This window comes from Cervus canadensis, chromosome 2 (genome assembly GCF_019320065.1).
Source record: "Cervus canadensis isolate Bull #8, Minnesota chromosome 2, ASM1932006v1, whole genome shotgun sequence".
NCBI lineage: Eukaryota > Metazoa > Chordata > Mammalia > Artiodactyla > Cervidae > Cervus > Cervus canadensis.
The window spans coordinates 99,749,046-99,767,498 of NC_057387.1; the positions used below are offsets into that span (position 1 = coordinate 99,749,046).

At 37.4% G+C, this 18,453-nt stretch overlaps 1 protein-coding gene across 14 annotated transcripts in view; it reads left to right on the forward strand.

Moving 5' to 3' along the window:
- SCMH1 (Scm polycomb group protein homolog 1) overlaps positions 1-18,453 on the forward strand; it is a 208,503-nt gene that overhangs the window by 157,219 nt on the left and 32,831 nt on the right. For 13 of the 14 annotated variants that reach the window (XM_043461722.1, XM_043461716.1, XM_043461718.1 and 10 more), the window contains 2 exons: positions 10,725-10,957; positions 14,853-14,979. The exons of the other annotated variant lie outside the window; for it this stretch is intronic. In XM_043461722.1, coding sequence (XP_043317657.1) covers positions 10,725-10,957; positions 14,853-14,979 — 360 coding nt within the window. The remainder of the gene's footprint in view (positions 1-10,724; positions 10,958-14,852; positions 14,980-18,453) is intronic. 14 annotated transcript variants of the gene reach the window in all.

Here is an 18,453-nt window from a genome sequence, read left to right on the forward strand (position 1 = left end):
GACACTTGCTCCTTGGAAGAAAAGCTCTGACCAACCTAGACGGCATATTAAAAAGCAGAGACATTACTTTGCCAACAAAGGTCTGTCTAGTCGAGGCTATGGTTTTTCCCGTAGTTATGTATGGATGTGAAGAATTGGACTATAAAGAAAGCTGAGCGCCAAAGAATTGATGTTTTTGAATTGTGGTGTTGGAGAAGACTCTTGAGAGTCCCTTGGACTGCAAGGAGATCCAACCAGGCCATCCTAAAGGAAATCAGTTCTGAATATTCATTGGAAGGACTGATGCTGAAGCTGAAACTCCAGTACTTTGGCCACCTGATGCGAAAGACTGACTCATTTGAAAAGACCCTGATGCTGGGGAAGTTTGAAGGCAGGAGGAGAAGGGGACAACAGAGGATGAAATGGGTGGCATCACCGACTCAATGGGCATGAGTCTGAGTAGGCTCCAAGAGTTGGTGGTGGACAGGGAAGCCTGGAGTGCTATATAGTCCATGGGGTCACAAAGAGTCGGACACAACTGAATGACTCAACTGAACTGAATCAGTTTGAATGTTTGTCATGTTCAGTTACTCAAGTTTAGGTATAGAACATGTAGAGAGTTGGATTGGGTTTCTTTCGAGTGTATTGGAAAGAGAAGGGAAAGGAAGTGATTATAGATCAGTAGTTCTCAAAACTTTCAGGATCAGGAAACTTTTATATCCTTAACCGGAAGGCTTTTTATTTATGTGAATTATTCATGTTAGTACATTAGAAATTAAAGCTTTAAGAATGTTTTAAAACATAAGAATATACTGGCACACATGCCATTAGCTGTCAAAGTGATGATATTACTCTTACAGCATCTGGAAAATTCTACTGTGAGAGAATGAGAATGAAAAAGGCAAATAATGTTTTAGCATCATGAAAATAATCTTGATTTTACAGACCTTCAGAAGAATTTTAAGAACCACTCCCCGCCCCCACCCAGAGGCTTCCAGACTGAACCTGGAAAACTGCTAACTATATAACATTTTAAAAATCCATTCACCAGTGAGGGACATTTGGGTCATTTCGAGTTTTCAGTCATTACATATAATACTGCTGTAAACATTCTTTTACACATACCTCAGTGTACACGTTCAAGAATTTCTCTGGCGTTTATACCTTAGATTGAAATTGCTGAATCCTAGTGTAGGTGCATCTTCAGACAGATAATGCCTGCAATGTCCCCAGGGGAGTCATCTTGAAAAATGCTACTGTGAACATTCTATTACATATCTTTGGTGATCATACCTCATTTCTCTTGGTTATATATTGAAGTGTGAAGTTGTCAGGTGATAGAGTATAAAGCTAAACAATCTTTGAAAATGATTTGCAGTCTCACAACATACAGTTCTACTTGCCTCGTTTTCCTCAACAATGATAGGTAATATCAGTCTTTTCAATTTTAGCAGTTGGTGGAGATTTAGTATCTTTAGTTTTAACTTGCATTTTCCTGATAACTAATAATATTCAACAACTTTTCATATCCTGTTGATATTTATATATTCATTTTTGTGACATGGCTTTTCAAGTCTTCAGTCAGTTCAGTCACTCAGTCATGTCCGACTCTTTGCAACCCCATGGACTGCAGCACGCCTGTGTTACCATTTTTCAAGTCTTACCCATTTTTAAAATTGGATTATGAAACTTTTGTTACAGATTTTTAGGATTTTTTAAAAATATATTCTGGACATATGTGTTTTATATATCTTTTTTCACTTCCTGGATTTGTTTTTCACTTTTTGAAAAATAAATGTTTCCTGTTGCTGAGGAGAAATTTTTTTTGTTTTAATGAAGTCATATGTGTCAACCTTTTATGTTAATAGTGTGTGTTCTGTTTAATAAATCTTTATTATCCCAGAGTTTTGAAGATATTCCCATGTTCTTCTGAAAATTTTAGCTTTCACATTAATTTTTGTTTCTGGAATGAAGTATATGGTTACATATGGATATCTGTTTGACTCCCTGCAATTTTATTGAAGAGTCCATGGTCCCCTTCCTGCCCCAGAATTAAAGTGGTTCCTTTATTATAAATCAGATGACTATACTCTGATCTGATCATGAGCTGTATAGTTTGTACAGTTAACTGGTTCTTGTGTAACATCATTTATTTTTGGATCTTTACAAATATATTGTCCCATACTGAGGCCCTCCCACTGTGTCTCTTCACCACTACTGGCGGCAGCTCCCCAAGGTCCCGTGGTGACTGACACTGATTAATCACAGGACACCCAGGAGCCAGAGGAGGCAGTCTTGGGAACACCTGGCCCAGAGGGCCAGGCAACCACCATGCTGAGAACTGGCATATCCCCAGTCTTGTGTCTATTTTAGTAAGTTGTATTTTTTCAAGGAAATCTCCCATTTCATATAAATTTCCTAATTTAGTTGCATATTGCATAAAATTATTTATAATATCCTGTTACTATCTTCTTAACGTCTGAAAGATCTATGATGAAACCTCCTCTTTTATTCTTGATACTTGTAGATTGTAGGGTGGGGGTTGTATTTCTTAATCAGGCTTGTTAAAGGATTATCTTTTCAAAGGATCAGCCTTTAACTTTGTTAATATCTCTACTGTATGTCCATTTTCTGTTTTCATTGACTTATCCACTCATCTCTATTGTGTCCTTAATTTTACTTTCTTTGAGTTTAGTTTGCTCTTCTTTTCTTAGCTTTCTGAAATAGAAGCTTAAATCATTGATATGTAACCTTTCTTTTCTTTTAATATGAACATTTATAGCTGTAAACTTCCCTTTGAGTGCTGCTTTAGTTAAATCTCACGTTTGTATATCTATATTTTCATGAATTTTAAGTTCTAAAATTTTTTTTTACTTACATTTTATTTCTTTGATATGAGTTATTTACAAGTATGTGTGTGCTACATGTGTGCTAAGTCGCTTCAGTTGTGTCTGACTCTGTGTGACCCTATGGACTATAGCCCGCCAGGCTCCTCTGTCCTCGGGATTCTCCAGGCAAGAATACTGGAGTAGGTTGCCATGTCCTTCTCCAGGGGATCTTCCTACCCTGGGATCACACCTGTGTGTCTTATGTCTCCTGCATTGGCAGGTGGGTTCTTTACCACTCGCATGTATGCCACTTAATTTCTTAACACTGGGTCTTTTAATTTTATTTTTGTTATTGATTTCTATTTAAATTCCATGTGGTTAGAGAACATATTCTTTATTATTTCAGTTCTTTGTACTTTATTGAGAATTGGTTTTTCACCCAGTATATTACATTAACATTTGAAGAGAATGTGTATTCTGTACTTTTTGGGTATAATGTCCTGTATATGTCAATTAGGCTGGTTGGTTAACCTGTTATTTGGTTATTTATGTTAATTAGTAGTTCCTATGTAGCTCAGCTGGTGAAGAATCCACCTGCAATGCAGGAGACCATGGTTCAATTCCTGGATCAGGAAGATCCCCTGGAGAAGGGATCCTGGAGACACTCCAAGATTCTTGGGCTTCCCTGGTGGCGCAAACAGTATAGAATCCTCTTGCAATGCAGGAGACCTGGGGTTGGGATCCCTGGGTTGGGAAGATCCCCTGGAGGAGGGCATGGCAACCCATTCCAGTAATCTTGCCTGGAGAATCCCCATGGACAGAAGAGCCTGGTGGGCTACCGTCCATGGGGTTGCAAAGAGTCAGACACGACTGAGCGACTAAGCACACACACTTGTTAATTAGTTATTTATGTTACTAGTTAGTTGATTGTATTATTCAAATATATTCTATCCTTATTTATATTTTCACATTCATTTTTTTTAATACTTTATTTAGTTAGTTATTTGGCTGTGCTGGGTCTTAGTTGAGGTACATGGGATCTTTAGTTGCAGCATCCAAGATCTTTTGTTCTAGCACACAAACTCTTAGTTGTAACATGCAAACTCTTAGGTTGTGGCATGTAGGATCTAGTTCCCCACTGCTGCTGCTACTGCTGCTGCTCAGTCACTTCAGTCGTGTCCGACTCTGTGCGACCCCATAGATGGCAGCCCACCAGGCTCCTCCGTCCCTGGGACCAGGGATCAAACCCAGGCCCCAAGCATTGGGAGCACGGAGTCTTAGCCACACCCCTCAAGGTCATCACAGAGCACTGAGCTGCAGCTTCCCACTTCCTCACATTCTTGACTTAACCAGCAACTGAGAAATGTGTCAGAGATCTCCAACTCATAATTATGGATTTTCTATTTCTCCTTTTAGTTTTTTAAATTTTGCTTTTATATTTTGTATTGTTAGGTACATATAAATATAAGGTTATTATAGCTTCCTTTTGAATTGACTATCTTTTGCTATAATTATCATTTATAAGTAATTTTAGTTTGTTTCATTTCCACTTTAACTGGAGTTTTTTTTAATTAAATATAGTTGATGTATAATATGTTTATTTCAGGTGTGCTTCATGGTGATTTGATATTTGTATATATTTTGAAATGATCACCATGATGAATCTAGTAACCATCTATCCCCCTACAAAGCTATTAAAACATTATTGACTGTATTTCTTATGCTGTATATTACATCCCCAAGGACTTGTTTTATTACTGGGGTTTTGTGCCTCTTAATCCCCTTCTCCTGTTTTATCACTCCTCCACTGCCCTCCTCTCTCTCAATCACTAGTTTGTTCTGTTGTATCTAAGATTCTGTTTTTGATTTTTGTTTTACTTTTTAGATTCCACATGTAAGATCATAAGTATTTGTCTTTGTCTGATTTACTTCACTTAGCATACCTTCTAGATTTGTCCATGTTGTCACAAATGGAAAGATCTCTTTTTTCTTAGTTGAATCAATACTCCATTATATATGTATACCGCATTATCTTTAGCCATTCATCTATCAATGGACATGTAGGTTGTTTCCATATCTTGGCTATTGTAAACAATAATACTGTGAACGTTGGTGTGCATATGCCTTTTCCTTTTTTTTTTTTTTTTTTAATATGCCTTTTCAAATTGTTTTTGTTTTCTTTGGGTAAATACCCAGAAGTTAATTTGCTGGATCATATGGCAGTTCTGTTTTTAATTTTTATAAGAATGCTGTTTCCCATAGTGACTGCACCAATTTATATTCCCACCGACAGTGAATGAGGTTTCTCTTTTCTCCATATCCTTGCCAACACCTGTTATTTGTTCTTTTTTGAGTAATGGCCATTCTGACAAATGTGAAGTGGTATCTCATTGTGGTTTTGATTTGCATTGCACTGGTGATTAGTGATGTTGAGCTTCTTTTCATGTGCCTGTATGTCTTCTTTGGAAAAATATGCAGGTCCTCTGCCCATTTGATAATCAGGTTTTTTTTTTTATGTTGAGTTGTGTATTTGTGTATTTTGGATGTTAACCCCTTATTGGAAATATCATTTGCAAATATCTTCTCTCATTCAGTAGACTGCCTTTTCGTTTGGGTGATATGAATTGACTATTTTATCTTGATGAAGTATCCCTTTTTAGTCTAGTTATACTTCCTGCATTAAGACTGTCTTGTCTGATATTAACATAGCCACTTGAACCTTCTTTGGTTAACATTCACAGGATATGTATTTTTCCATCTGTTTGTTTTTGTCTTCCTCTATGATTATATTTTAAGTTTTCTTATATTTCAATGCCATCTTATAAATGGATATAATTGGGTTCTTGGGGGTTTTCGGGTCTAGTATTTTTATTTTCTCTTAGTTTATTCAAACCACTCATATTTAATGTGATTATTTATTTGGGTTAAAGTCTGTCATTTTGTATTTTGCTTTTTGTTTTCTCTTTGAGTTCTTACTCATTTCTTTGTTCCTCCTTTCTTGCCGTCTTTGGGATTAATCAAGCATGTTTTATTATTCCATTTCTCTCTCCTCAGCTTTTTTAGTGATGCATTCTTGTTAGAATTTTTTAACTAGCTAGAATTGTATATTTTGAACTTACTAAAGTTCATCTTAAGTAAGCACTCTGGTCCCTCCCCAAATAATGCAAAGTTCTTAACAGATTTTGGCTCCATTTACCCCACTACTACCATCCTTTGTGCTATTGCTTTTATATAATTTACTAATACAGTTGACCCTTAAACAGTGTGTAGATTAGGGACAGTGAAATCTGTGTATAACTTCACAGCAAGTCCTCCATATCCATGGTTGTACATCCATGGATTTAACCAAACCATGAATCCTGCAGAACTGTGGTACATATTTATTTTAAAAATTTGCATGCAAATGGATATACACAGTTAAAACCTATGTTGTTTAAGGGTCAACTGTACATGTACTATAAACCCTACAAGCCATTTAAAAAAAATCTTTTTCTAAATAGTCAATATTGTCTTGTATCTATCTACATATTTACCCCTTCTAATGCTCTTCCTTCCTACAGTTGTATTTTTCCATCTGGGATTACTCTTCTTTATCCTGAAGAACTTCCTTTTTATTTCCTATAGTTTAGGTCTGTTAGTGACATTCTCTCAGCTTTGATGTTTCTGAAAATGTTATTTCACCTTTTTAAAAAATTTTAATTGCATGCAAGAGTCTTAAAATTCTGTTCTGCTTTACAATTTTCAAAAGTTTCACACAGATGATTATAAGAAATCATCATTTCTTGTAATCCCATAGTAACCCTCTTTTTTTCCCTCTACACCTATATTGCCCCTCCTCAGTTCCCTCTCTCTGCTGTAAGTCACTAGCTTGTTCTCTGCATCTGGGAATCTGCTTCTTTTTTGTTGTTATATTCACTAATTTGTTGTATTTTTTTTTCATTTTTTTTAATTTGTTGTATTTTTTAGATTCCACATATAAGAGATATCTAATACAGTATTTTTCTTTCTCTGTATGACTTATTCCACTTAGCATAATATCCTCCAAATCTACCCATGTTGCTACAAATGGCAAAAGAGAATTCATTCTTTTTTATGGCTGAATAGTATTCCTCTGTGTGTGTGTGTGTGTGTGTGTGTGTGTGTGACATCTTCTTTATTCATTCATCTGTTGATGGACACTTAGGTTGTTTTTATACTTTTTCACCTTCATTCTTGAAGGATCAGTTCAGTTCAGTCGCTCAGTCGTGTCCAACTCTTTGTGACCCCGTGAACCGCAGCACGCCAGGCCTCCCTGTCCATCACCAAGTCCTGGAGTCCACCCAATCTCATATCCATCAGGTCGGTGATGCCGTCCAACCATCTCATCCTCTGTCGTCCCCTTCTCCTCCTGCCCTCAATCTTTCCCAGCATCAGGGTCTTTTCAAATGAGTCAGCTCTTCACATCAGGTGGCCAAAGTACTGGAGTTTCAGCTTCAGCATCAGTCCTTCCAATGAACACCCAGGACTGATCTCCTTTAGGATGGACTGGTTGGATCTCCTTGCAGTCCCAGGGACTCTTAAGAGTCTTCTCCAACACCACAGTTCAAAAGCATCAATTCTTTGGCACTCAGCTTTCTTTATAGTCCAACTCTCACATCCATACATGACCACTGGAAAAACCATAGCCTTGACTAGATGGACCCTTGTTGGCAAAGTAATGTCTCTGCTTTTTAATATGCTGTCTAGGTTGGTCATAACTTTCCTTCCAAGGAGTAAACATCTTTTAATTTCATGGCTGCAGTCACCATCTGCAGTGATTTTTCACTAGATATAGAACTCTGGGTTGGCAGTTTACATATTTTAGCCCCTTAAAACTGTCATTTAACACTATTGCTTCTTACTTTCATAGTTTCTGTTACAAAGTCAATTGCTTCTGTAAAAAAAATCCTTTTTTCTTTAACTGCTTTTAAAAATGTGTCTTTGTCTTTCATTTTGCTTTATTTTATGTATTTTATTTTCAGCAGTTTCACAGTGATGTGGTTTGGTATAGTTTGGAGGTTTTTTTGTATTTTTGCTGCTTGTGGATTGCTGAGCTCTTCTTTCATTAGTCTTCAAGTATAGTTTTACCTCATTCTCTCAGTCTTCTCTCACAGGGATTATAGTTACTCATATTTTGTATCTATTGAGTGTGTCCACATGTCCCTAATGTTGTAATCTATTTGTCGGGGTTTTTTTTTTCTGTATTTTTGCTTCATTTTGCGTGTTTTCTGTTGATTTTTCTTCAAATTTTTAAATTCTTCTGCTAGATCTTCTTTACCCTTAAATTCATCCAATGAATTCTTAATTTTTAATATTGTGTTTTTATTATAGTATGTTCATTTAATTTGTTATGAAGGTTGCAGTTTTCTGTGAGTATTATCTTTTCTTACATTTTTTTCATCTTTCCCTCTACTTTTTAAAACCATATTACTTATGGTTAGTTTAAAGTCTGTTTCATTATCTGGATCATACATGAGCTTTCTATTGTCTATATTTTTTCTTGATTATCAGTCACGTTGTTCTGACTCTTTTTTGTATTTCTCTCTTACACACACACACTGGATATTTTATATAAAAGAAGTATTGAGATTCCAGCTGATATTTTCTATCAGAAAGAATTCTTTCCTCTTTCCTTTATGCTAATAGGATAAGGGCCTGATCCTCTCAGTCTAATCATGGATTGAACTAGTTCAGATATGAATTTTATCCATGGTTTATATCCATATTCCGAGGCCCTGGGCCCTTGACTGAGAGCCTAATGGGTCTTCATTTTCATAGTCGTGAAAAACCACAAGGAATTGTCCTGCCTGTGAGAGTTTTGGGGCTTGGTTCTTTGACCTTTCAGTCCTTACAATTTCAAAATAAGGCATTTATCTTGAAGAGGAGATCGGCTGTGTTGGAAGTAGACCTCATCCTTCTGGTGGAACCTTGTCTGCTGAAGTCACGAAATTATGGGAATTTTCACTCTGCCTTTTTAGAGACTCTCAGCCTAGCTTTGCAGCCCCGACATGCAGGCTCAAAACTCAGCAGATGTCCTATGGGAAAAATAGGCCATATTCATGGAACTCCTCATCATAGCAGCCTCATCAATTTCTCTTTCCTCCAGTGGAGCTCCTCTGCACAGGCCAAGACTGACTGTTAATTCATGCCCAAATTTGGCAAATGTGCTCAGGAAAGAAAACAGTGTCAGCTACTTAAAAAACCCTCCTCATCCAGGTCTGGAATTCCAGTTCATCTAACCCTCATAATTTCTGTAACAGTGCATTGTCTTTTAAAGTAATTTGTCTGATTTTTTCTAGTTGCTGGATCAGCAGCACTACACTGTCATATCTGTTAGATACTACTTGGAAGCACGAGAAATACTGTCTTCTACCTGCCCACTGTAACTACTTTATTAACTTGTCTCCTAAGTTCTACTCTTGTCCCCTCCCCTCCCAGAGTAGCCAGAGTGTTCCCTTTTAAGTCTGCCCTGTCACTCACTTGCTCAAAACTCTCCAATGGCTTCCCTTCAGACTTAAGATAAATTTAGGTTCATTTTCAGGGTCTACAAAATCCCACACAGTCTTACTGCTACTTCTCCTCTACCTAATCTCCCACCACTCTCCCCTTGGCTCACTCAATTCCAGCTATACTGATTTTCTTTCCATTTCTCAAACACAGTAATATGTTCTCATCTCAGAATCTTTGCATTTGTTATATACCATCTACTGGATGGCTCTTCCCTCAGCTCTTCATAAGACTTTGCCTTTATTTCATTTGGGAGCTCTTTGCAAATGTCACCTTCACAAAGAGGACTTTCCTCACCTCTGTGTCTCCTTAACTTGCTTTAGTTTTAATCATGGCATTTACCTAATATTATATTGTGTATTGTTTTGCCTATTTTCTGTCTCCCCCACTAGGTGGTAAGCTCCATAAGAGTGGAAATTATGTTTTGTTCACTGTTCTACCCCAGGACTTAAAATAATGCATAGCCTGTAGTAAGTGCTTAATAACTTTGTGGAATGAATTAGATATTGCTTACCTTGAAAAATTCTCAGTTAAGGAGATGAATGATTGGAGTAAATTGAAAGTACTCCGCAGAATGTTTTAGAGCAGGTGGAGCACTGATGGAGTTGTCAAACAAGGCCTCAATAAGGTGGTGATTCTGGAGCTGAGTGTTGAAAACTGAGTATTGATTTATTCGGATCAGAAAGAATAGAGAACTCAACATATTTGAACAAACTGGTATTCAGAAAACAGTGGTGCTACGACATGGGGGTGGGTGATAGGAAATGACATCAGACATATCTGGGAAGCAAGGCAGGGGCCAAATCACAAAAGTCTTTGGATATCAGAATAAAGAATTTGGACTTTACCTTAAAGTCCAAATTTTTAAGGTAAGGAAAGATGCTATTAGATGTATATACTTGTATGTGTTTCGGTAGTCCTCACTGCAATAATCACACTAAAACTTTAAGTAAATTGATTCAGAAAATCCCTAATTTGGTTGTCAGAACCCAGTTTCCACACATAAGTCCTTATCCCAACTCACTGTGTAAGCTAGGGAAGGTATCATTTCCTCTTCTGAGCCTCAGGTCTTCATTCTTAGCAGAAGACTGTAAGCTTCTAAGAGCCATTCCATCTCTGAGTCCATGGTTGTTTATATGCTTTAACTAGATTCTTTAGGAAGAAATGCGTAATATTTTTTCTACATTAGCCAGAAATAATTAAAACTTCCAATTCTGGCCAATCTAAATTCAGTTCTCCTCTGAGATTTTCTAACTTTTAGGTCAGATACCAAGAGACTAGCTTCTTGGGATAAAACTATCCAAGCAGAAGTAGCAAGTCTTTTTTTCCCTCTGGCTGGGATGGGGATGCAGGTGGGAGGAGGGAGTGTTAGAATGAGTCTTTTTCTTGCAGTTGTGATTCCAAAGAATCCCTACCCTGCATCCGATGTGAACACTGAGAAGCCCAGCATCCACAGCAGCACCAAAACTGTCTTGGAGCATCAACCAGGGCAGAGGGGGCGTAAACCAGGAAAGAAGCGGGGCCGGACACCCAAGCCCCTAATTCCCCATCCCATCTCTACCCCATCCAAGTCAGCTGAGCCTTTGAAATTCCCAAAGAAGAGGGGTCCCAAACCTGGCAGTAAGGTAGGTAAAAATGTGGGTTTGCCAGCAAGGGATAAATGGTTATAAAAGGATAACTCTTCCATATCCATCCATCTTAGAAAGGAATGTGTCTGACACTATTCTCCACCTTGTGTGTTCTTTTAAGGAGAATCTCCTATATTGTCATCCCTACTTTAGCTATTTAGCTGGGAGTTTGTAATGTTAGAGATAAGATAGTATGGATAAGAAACAGATTTTTACTTTGAAAGTTACATTCATGGGAATTCTGGTCTGATATCTTCAATAGATGAAAGGCTCTGCTCCTAATTGTTACTGACCTACACAAAGTGGATGCCCAGGTATGTGAACAGAAAGAGAAAACTGACACTGTAAATGTATTTATTTTCCTGTCCCTATACCTTCTTTTAAAAAAAAAAAAAAGGAAATTATTGAATATTTACTAAGGATCAAGCTCTGTACGTGACCCCATTACATATCATATGATCTTTACAAAACCCTAGGAGATAAGTAGTGTTAATGTTAAATAGTCAAGTAAATTGAGACTTAGAGATGGGAAATGACTTCCCTACAGTCACACAGCTAATCAATGGCAAAGGCTACAGAGATGGATCTCCAGATCTTCTAGTTCTAAGATCACTGCTGCCCCATCACATATTCACTCTCTCACATTTCCCAAGGAAGGTAACACAACCTCTGGTGTTGGAAAAAACTGCTGGGTCGAGCTTCACTGAGCACTGTTACTGAAAGTACCACCTTTTAGTCATGACCAGGTCTCCATGTGTATCTTCCCTCAGAAAACCATTGATATGAAACTTCCTCAGCTGCTTCTCTAAGGCTTCCTTTGGCATCATCTTCTCCAGTCACTTCCTAAGTCTCAGAGAATTTCTCTGCAACTCCCTCCCAAACTAGACTACCTGAGTTCCAGTGTGAAAATGATACCCAGTTCTCCTTAGGCATTCCATTCCAATTTCCTAAGTTCTTCTCTAGGTTTGATTGGGTGGGTGGGTTTGTTTTGTTTCTTAGCTCCAGCTGGCCTCAGTCTTTCTAGAATATAAGCTCCTGAAGGTCAAGAACCTAGTCTTCTCTTTTTCTCCTGCCCATGCCCTATATCTCAATCTCTTGGGAAATGTTCAACATATGCAGGATGGATGGATGGATGGATGGATGGATAGATAGACAGACAGATGATTTTAGTGATGATTTCCAATTGAGAATATCCTTTATTTATTGGTTTTGAATTCTTGATGTCACATCCTGATCCTTCTATGTAATGCATAATACTCCCGATCTGTTATCATTAACCCTTAACCCAGATCCTGATTCATTTTTGTCTCCATTACTCTCTTCTCATTCTCATGTTATGGAAGAGATGCTGAAGGCTCTAGAAATTCCAAGGCCAGGGAAGTCATGCTTTTGATGATGTGAGGACACCTTGACAGTTAGATTAAAAAGGGAGAAAACTTGTCCATGAGGTTCCAAAAACAGAAAGAACCAATAAGCAGAAACCCAAGCAAATAGGCTTTATCTCAACATAAAAGGAACAGTTAAATCTATTTCAAAATGCAAGTAGTAATCTCCCATCACTAGAGGTATTTCATCAGGTATTTCATCAAGTACCCAGGTACTGATACGGATGTTTTTAAGGAGTGGGATGTAAAAGTATTAGGTATATAGTTGGATTAAGTAACCTTTAAGATCCTTCAAAGCTAAGAACTATGATTCTATGATTGCTTCAGCTCTGCTTTCAGGAAGTCCTAAACATAGTAACCAAAGTCCTTTTTCTTTCCAGTCCTCTTAAAAGCAATAACTTTCATCTAATACTGTATTTTATGGCCTGGCATTTGACTCCCTAATTCCCCTTCCTGTGATTTTGCCTATTCCTGTAAGTGTATAGGCCTCTACTTAACCCATGACCCTTATATTCATTTTTGAAGCAAAGTGATCTTGTGATAAGAGCATAGGCTTTGAAGCCAGAGAAACTTAGGTTTATATCTCATCTCCAGTTGTTACCACTGTTTTGACTTTGAGAAAGCTTTGAGTAAGGCTAGGAGCCCCAGTTTTCTCACCAATAGAATGGATAACATATGAATAGATGTAATACATGTAAATGCACCAGTCTCAAATAATAATAATGCTTTACATCTTTCTGCTTTTTTCTCCAATATTTGGGAACCAAAACTCACCAGGTTTGTTTCTTCAGGAACCCCCATGAAATCCTACCAACTCAGTAAAGTTGAACTAGTTCCTTTCTTTCCTGACTCATTGCTTATTTAGATTTTTACTTGTGGCAATATCAAGAACAGGAGGAAATGTCCATGTCCTATGTGTGCTTTGAATGTTCCATAAGAGTCTGCATGACTGCTTTGACAGGCAAAGCCAACCTGTATATATGCCTGCCATCATTGGGCCTTCTCTCTGATAACTCCTGGAAGGCAGTCAGGTTTATACAGCTCCCAGAGTGGACCCTACACGTGACATTTAGTACAAATGAGTTCATCATTTAGTAAAAATGAATTCATCATGATCATCACTGGATCTCAGTGATGGTTCTGTTTTCCTTGCTTTCAGAAAGGCTTTTTAGAAAACTGTTTCTTGGAGGAAAAAACAATCTTCTGCAATCTTCCTCCCCCAGAGATTGCCCAGAACAGCATAGAGGAGATACTAGATTTTTCTCAAATCATTTTTATTACTGCTCCCATTATTGGTATTCTATACTGTATGCTTCATTGAAAGACATTTATGACACTTATCATATGCCAAGTATCATGTCAGAATGGTAAGCAGAATCAGACCCTCAAGGAACACCAAGCTAATAGGGGACACCAGTATATAAATATATAGCAAAAATACATTGTGACAAATGCAACCATACAAAGTACAGAAATAGCACAAAAGAGACAGTAACTAGAGGAAATCTAGAAAAACTTCCTGGATAAACAGATATTTATGAGGTAAAAAAAAAAAGGTATTCTAGGCAAAACAGATGGTTTATTATTATAAAGGCAAGGACTAGATAAAACTGCAGGTTTTCAGGGAAGTACTATAGTTAGAGGTTACTGGAATACAAGGTTTAAGATAAGAAATGGCAGGTAATACGCCAAAGAGGTAGGCAGAGGAAAGTAGTTTGTGGAGTTAGGGGAAGGGATGTTTCCATTTTTTAACAGAGAAACAAACTGATGTCAAAGTAGACGTAGGTCGCAGCATTTTTTTTCCTTTTATGCTTTTTTTGTGTCTAACTAATAAAAAACACAGACTTCAGATAATAATACTGAATACATATAAAAGGTAGTGAATTAAGCTCTGGCGATACAGAAGCCCAGAATCTTATACCTAGATTGAGAAAATATTTACTAAGCATCTGCTATTTTTGCAACTTTGAACAAGATGCTATTTGGGGGAAAAAAAAAATATATATATATATATGTATATATATATATATCATATGATATCACTTATATGTGAAATCTGGGATACAAATGAACTTATTTACAAAATAAACACACTGATATAGAAAACAAATGTACGGCTACCAAAGGGCAAAGTGGGAGAAGAGGTCAGTTAGGAGGTTGGTATTACCAGATACACACTACTATATACAAAACAGATAAACAACAAGGTCCTACTGTATAGCACAGGGAACTGTGTTCAATATATTGTAATAACCTGTAATGGAAAAGAATCTGAAAAAGAACATATATGTGTGTTTGTATATATATCTGACTCACTTTGCCGTATACAAGAAACTAATACAACATTGTAAATCAGCTATACTTCAATTAAAAAAAAAAAAGAAATAACACAGTCCCATCCACAAACATATTCCAGTTTAATGGGTGCATTGAGTGCTAAGAATAGAGGAATGAGAAGACAAGTTACCTATCATGGGTAGCAAACTTTTCCTCATCCATTTTGACAGAGGAAACCTCGGACTTTGCTGAACCCACCACCCACCTCACCAACAACCAGCACCCCTGAACCGGACACCAGCACTGTACCCCAAGATGCTGCCACCATACCCAGCTCAGCCATGCAGGCCCCCACAGGTAAGAGCAGATCACAGTATTAGCTGCAACAAGCCCCAGGCCCCAGTGTCTGTACTGTCTCTCATACTGTACCAATAATTAGCCCCCTGCTGGGGCACACGCACTTAGTCCTGTCCTACTCTTTCAACTCCATTGCCTGTAACCCACCAGTCTCCTCTGTCCATGGACTTTTTCAGGCAAAGATACTAGAGTGTGTTGCCATTTCCTCCTCCAGGGGATCTTCCCAACCCAGGGATTGAAGCCGCGTCTGCCTGCATCTCTGGTGGATTTTTACCTACCAAGCCATCAGGGTAGCCCAATTAGCCCCCTATCCATTCATACATCTAAACAGAATCTTTTAAAAAAAATTTAATTTGATGTTTGAAATAACTTCAGAGACATCTCCATTCTGTCAAAATAATCCAAGAAACTTGCGTAGACGTTCTGTGAACTTAGAGTTGGGGATCTAGGGCCTGGGGGTGGGATGGACATGAAGCCAGCACCAGGAGCTCTCTGACTCAGTTTGGAATTATACCCATCCTTTCCAGTATGGGGTGCTCCCTCCTTAGTGATCCTTTCTGGAACCCTTCCAGCATTATAATTATTCTGCCACCACTCAAATATGTATGGCACTGCTCTGATTTTTTTAGTTTTTGATTGTGGCAATTTTTGGTACTGTGAAAGTTTTTTTTATTTTGGAGACAAATCAGTGCATGTTTGATTCAAGGCAAAATCTGATAACCATAGTGAGTGGGTAGTCACTTGGGTTGTGCATATCTGTTCCCATTTCATAAACTATATGAAGGTAACTCTAAAAGAGCTACCCCTTTAGAATAGACGTACAGCTTCCCAGTGGGGTAACTATTGATAAAAAGAACAATGTTCATTTTTATGTATAAATTAAGATACATGTGTGAAAACATCTTCTTAGGGAAATCTAAGGAATTGGAATGATCCTCATGGAAGTTAAGGTAGTCTTTTTTTTAGGAGTTGAGTTTGTCTTCACCCTAGAATGTTAGTGCTTGAAGGGAAGCCCAGTCATTTCCTTTCCAAATAACCTTTGGAAAAGAACAGAGCCTGCTGGTAACATTTATGTTCAGCTCTGATCAGGGTACTATCACATGATTTCTCCGTATGTGTCTTATGCATCTGGCCTCAGCCAGTTACTGGGTTTGCTTAGTCCAAAAATGTTACTAGATTAATGAACAAAGCTTAGGAGCTTAGCTCCATGGATGAGGAAGTAAAGATAACTGAATACCTCGGTGAAGATATTGATTCCATTTTCTAACCTATGACATGCCCACTAGATTCCTGTATACCTGCTTGTTTACTCCATCATTCTAAATACCAGTTAGGTGCCTGGATGCATTTTCAACAAAACCTAGATGATTCATACCAGTGTAAGCCTCATGACTGGGCCTCACTATTCAATTAAAATGATGTAACTCATCTCTTCTGGTGGTCACTAAGCTGAAATCCATCCCTTGGTCTGAATATCATAGCTAAGAAAAATGGCAACTTGACTTTGTATCCCTGTTTCTTGCTCTTGGCCGGGCTATGGCAGTTTTCACTGATCACTGTTTCACCACCTGACTGGACCTTTGCTCTTTCCGTGTGACCTTGCAGTCACTTCCTTTTCTGATCTCAGTTTCCACACCTATACAATGATACAGTTAGTCCAAGTTACCTTTATAGACCCTTCAACTGTTAACAATAAAAGCTATCATGGATTGCAAGCTGTGTGCCACGCTATATCCTTTATTACCAATCTTTCAGTTTTTTTTAACTGCACAACACTTTTTATTTTCATCAGAATTATATACATGAGAACAGTTTAAAGGAAAAATAGGCTACAGGAGTTATTACAAAAAGAAGAGGAACAGACCCCCTCTAATCCCTTGTCATTTACTTCTCACCAAAGGCAGTCACTGTTAATTTAGCTGATTCTTTTATTTACTTTCATATATGTAAATAGAATACTTATATTGCTTTTTTTTAACTTGAGGTATTTTTGTACCAACACACTTTAACTCTTCCTTTTCTTTTTTTGGCAACACGGGATTTAACACTTCTTAATCTCTTTGCCTGTTACCCACCCACACATACTTCCCTCTCTTAATAAGATGATATTATAATTATGATTAGATTGAAATTCAATAGTCTGTTATTGTAACTTGTTTTATGCTAGTCTCAACTGAGCCATGTAGAGTACTATGATTACTTTTCCTTTGTTGTACAAAACTTTGTTTTAGATTAAATCTTGACCTTTTTTGTTATGTGTTTATCTTGCTATGTACTTACTAGCTCAGCCTTATAGTCTCTTACTGCTGTATACATCTTTCTTCTTTATGTTCAAGCATGTTCATCTCTATTTTGTGTTATCCCAGTTTGCTCCTTTATTTTACAATGTAATCTTTATTTTACCATGTAATCTTCCCTAGATTTTTATCTTCAGTTTTGTGTGAAACCTGTTTATTCTCTTTGAAGCTTCTCTTCATCCCCATTATTCTGAAATTTCACCTAGGATGTGAGTATTTTTACTCACCATGTGGACATATAGTGTGCCCATTCCATCATTTGGTTTCTTGAAACTTTCTTAAATGCATCAATGATTTTCCCTCACTTTTTCCCTACTTACTCTTCCTGGCATATGTTCAGATGTTGAACCTCCTGAAGTCATCCATTGTATTCTTGACCCTCTTTCTTCTTATTCCTATTCTCTTTGTCTTTTTGTTCAACTTGCTTCAAACTTTCCACAACTTTATCTTCTAAACTCTTTGTTGAGTTTCTTATTCCTGGCAATTTTTTTTTATAAAAGTATCATTATTTCTCTAGTGGCATTTTCCAAAGGGTATTTGGTGGAAAACTAGTCCTGCAAAATGCTCTGCATAAAGGGACTTTACATACATTTAGGAATTTGGTTGCATATGTTTAGAAAATGCCTATACTCTCCTTACCCACTCTTGGTATTTGCATATGCTATGAAGAACTCTTTTGTTTTGTGGATTTTTTACTACACTATTTTTTTTTTTTTTTAGATTCACAGCAAATTTGAGCAGGAGGTATAGGGTGTATTTCCCATATACTCCTTACCCCCCCAACACACTGTTTCACCTTCTCCATTATCAACGTCCCCCACCAGAGTAGTACATTTGTTTCAGTGATGAGCATCATTACCACCCAAGGTCCATAATTTACATTAGAGATCTTACTTGGTGTTGTACTTTGTATGGATTTTGACAAATATATAATGACATGTATCCACCATTATAGAATCTTGCAAAATAATTTTACTGCTCTAAAAATCCTTTGCCTCTGCCTAGTCATTCTTAGCTCCCCACTCATCTCTGACAGCCACTGACCTTTTTACTGTCTCAGTAATTTTACCTTTTCCAGAATGTCATAAAATTAAATCATTCAATATACATAGCCTTTTCAGATTGGTGTTTTCATTTAATGATATATTTAAATTTCCTCTGTGTCTTTTCATGGCTT